The following is a 3,566-nucleotide window of genomic DNA, read 5'->3' as shown; positions in this document are numbered from 1 at the left end:
CGGCTCCGGACCCAACTGAGGGAGCAGTATCCGAAGGTCCAGTCCCTGGCAATTCTGAAGACCCCATCAGCTCCACACAGGCAAATTGGTTCAAAAGAGGCGGACGACAGGGGCTGCAAAGGCGCCTCACTGATGACCGACGAACCAGCAACTGGCAATAGCTGAGTAACATCCTTTACTGTGGACCTCGGAGGCCTGTCTGCATCCCTGCGCCTCTTACACACCCCAGAAGCCGGAAAAGAGTCTGAAGACATGTTATAATTAAACCTTTTTCCAAAATAGTAAAAGGCAAAGTTATATCTACGCCTAATAGTACGCTGATTAAATCTAGCACAAAACACACACTTAGCAACGTTGTGGTCAGGAAGCAGGCAGGGAATACAGTAAGAGTGAAAATCCCTATGAGGTATTTGCTTCCCACAAGAAATACAATTATTAACTTTTTCTGACATCTGACTGGAGCAAGAAAAAGACCTCCCCAACAGGGTACTTATCTGCAAAAAACCAAAAATCCTGGGATTAGATCCAAAAACAAACAGGAACAGGCCGACCGGCATCAGTGAACTGCAAAGGGCACCGCGCAGCAAGAAAAGCTGGGGAAATGGCGTCGAGGCGCATTGACGTCAGGATAAATGCGACCTCAGCTGGCGCCCGATCCAGACTTTGGGATTCTGGCCGATCGGGGGCTGCTGCTGGCAGGAAGAACCCTACAGTGATGACTGCAACAGCGAACCACAAAAGACATCTTCACTTTTTTCCAGAATAACAGTTTTATTCATGTAGCATTTGAGTGCTTATTCTGTTTCTTATCACAATTAGGTGTTGCAAATACAAAAATAACTGTTTATGTGACTATCAAAGAAAATATATGAAATATTGTTGTCTTAAAATCTCAGGATATTTGCAATTTTTCATTTTTTTACAGGACAAAACTGTCCAAAGGGGGACAGGTGGTAACTCTAGCACTCATACAAGCATACAGCAAAATGAACACGCATACACACTCTCTTTAAGGCGCTGCTTAACAAGCATAAAATAATGGCGTTTTTCTCGGTCTGAGCTCCACGGCGGACTCGTTTTTCACGGTTTCACCTAGCATTACTTGTACATTAATACCCTGCTTGATAACGGTACTGATGTACGGTAAGCCCATCTCTAAAATTAAATAATGCAAAGAAACAGCGCTGTAACTGGGAGTACAATGCAATACTGCCTTTTTTATTTTATGGACTCGTCTATCTAGATGCTTGTATCTGCGATGAACATCCCTAATTAATCTATTACAGTATTTCCCCATTAAAACGAAATGACACATTTACTTTTTTATTTGATTACAAAAATGTTTGCTACAAAACGTCGTTTGATTACGCACGGAATTTTTAGAATTTTGAACTCACTTTATGTCAGGTCAGAGGTCAGAGCGCAAAGGTAAAACATTCAACACGGTAGGAGAACGGAGAAATTGTGAAACTGTTTTTTCTAAGTCAAGACCGGCAGCAATGCGAGAAATTGGTTCAATCGGGCATCTTAATTCTAGTAGTGATGAAGATGACGAGGGTCCTGAAGAGGTAACTTTTGTAAAAGCTAAAGAAGATGCCATTCGGCAGATGAAAGAAGCAGTTGATGTAGTGAAACGAGAAAAGGCCTTGCTGAAGCAGAAAAGACGGGAGCGGGATGAACTGTTCAAGCAGCAGAAAAAAGAAAAGCAGCTTCCTGCTGACGTCCTAGCAGAAATTGCTGCCGCACCACCTGTAAGGAACAAGGAAGTTGTCGAACAGGCTACTGGAAAAGGTGCTGAAGTAGTAGAAGATACTGCAGATACCGACGAGTCTGAAGAAGACCAACTAAATGCCAGCAGGTTGGTGGGAAATTATAAAGCTGTACGGTTAAAGGGTCAAGGAAATGCAAACGATAGTCAAAAAAACGCAAAAGATTTTATAGAGAGGCGCCTGTATGGTCCAGGCAAGAACAGAACTACTGTTAACAGATTCTTCTCAGTAGCCAGTAAAACTGGGAAGACTAAACAAGCTGCTGTGCATTTCATTGACAAGTCATGGGCCATAGAGAAAAAACGGAAAGCTGAAAAGTTCAAGAAAAAGTGGATTAATAGACAGACGGCTGCTGGCAACTGATTCGTTTGAACTTTTAGGCAGAAACTCACTAGTAAAGCCAAACCAAAGACTTATGAACTATTTAGTAATAAAAGTAACAGTGTTGCTAACATTCTCTGAGAGCAGCAAACTGACTGCAGAAGAGCATTGAAGTTAATACCTACAGTGTAAATGCATGTTTTTATGGGGGCTATACTTCCGGAAAATTGAAGCTTAATTCATGGAAGTCGTGTTTTTTCTTTGGCATAGAGTGGCTTTTTTGTCGAAAATATTTTATTTGGTACAGGATTTGTAACTGTACCCTCCCACACACTTTTCTTGGTTATTGTGTTCTCGATCCGTAACTGTCCTCCTGTCTGTGAAATTACTGCTTGTTTTCATAAATGTTGTTTCTCTGCTATCACAGTCAGTCCTGTGAGGATTTCAGGTCTTCAGTGCATGGCATTTCCGGTCTCTTACAGTGTCTGGAGCGTGGGACAGAGTTAGTTGGCCCTTAACACTGTGTGAAGAACTTTTATTTTCTCTTCAGTAAACGTTAGGGCAGGTGATGTTTGACTGCTGATGAGCCTTTACCCTTTCATCTTCACAATGAAGTTGTTCATACATGCATGTGAACCCACTCAGCATGGAGATGTCTATCCCACTTGACCCAGTTTGTAGCTCACTGCAAGTCTAGTTCCATATACTGGCAGTTTGCTTCTTTGTCAGGACTTCCAGGGGCATAATATGTTGTTGTTTTTTGATACTGCAGTGCAAGGGGGATGTTCAGTTTATTGAGTTTGTGTAATCTTTGTGGAAGTAGCTAACTGCAAGTCTAGTTCCATATACTGGCAGTTTTCTTTGTCAGGACTTCCATGGGCATAATATGTTGTTTTTTGATACTGCAGTGCAAGGGGGATGTTCACTTTATTGAGTTTGTGTAGTCCTTGTGGAAGCCATTACCTGAGTTTAAGTACAGAGTGACAGAAACTTATCTGATTGCAGCTATTGTGCAAAACATTGAATATGTGATGTGATTTAAAAATAAATCTTTTGTTCAATTTGTGTTGTAATGTTGTATTAACCCATTGTGTAACTGGTCCCTTTGTTATCCTAGCATATTTTTAAAATTTGATAAATTGCAGGCATTCGAAAAAAAAAAAGTTCAGCAGTAATTCTGTCCCAGAGACTTCCCATACTCTGGAGCAAGCTACCTATCTATGTCAAGCAAAGTTCCTCATCAGCACTCTCTTAAAGAAAAATCTTGAGTGGATAGAAAATACACCCTGGGGATCTGTGCCTCTGCTCGACAGGGGCACAGGAAAATAACATTCTTGGGTTGTATAAGCTAGGGGAACTTTGTTGGGTAGGCTTATTTAGGCCCTTGGGCTGATAGCCTAGTACCTACCTTGTGCAGCTATAAATAAATTATACAGCTATTTGTGTTACAAAACTTTTTGGAACTGTAGATAATGG

At 41.3% G+C, this 3,566-nt stretch overlaps 1 protein-coding gene across 1 annotated transcript; it reads left to right on the top strand.

The window, feature by feature from the left end:
- Nucleotides 1-1,380: 1,380 nt before the first annotated feature.
- Nucleotides 1,381-3,151, top strand: LOC122807651 (nucleolar protein 7-like). Its single transcript, XM_044078591.1, has one exon. It carries the CDS (start codon nt 1,401-1,403, stop codon nt 2,130-2,132), a length of 732 nt encoding a protein of 243 aa, XP_043934526.1. The 5' UTR covers nt 1,381-1,400; the 3' UTR covers nt 2,133-3,151.
- The last annotated feature ends 415 nt before the right edge of the window (nt 3,152-3,566 follow it).

The sequence above is a fragment of the Protopterus annectens genome, chromosome 7.part1 (genome assembly GCF_019279795.1).
Source record: "Protopterus annectens isolate FY-2018-M chromosome 7.part1, PAN1.0, whole genome shotgun sequence".
Taxonomy (NCBI): Eukaryota; Metazoa; Chordata; order Ceratodontiformes; family Protopteridae; genus Protopterus; species Protopterus annectens.
The sequence above is the reverse complement of the archived record's forward strand: the minus strand, read 5'-3'. Positions and strand labels throughout refer to the sequence as shown.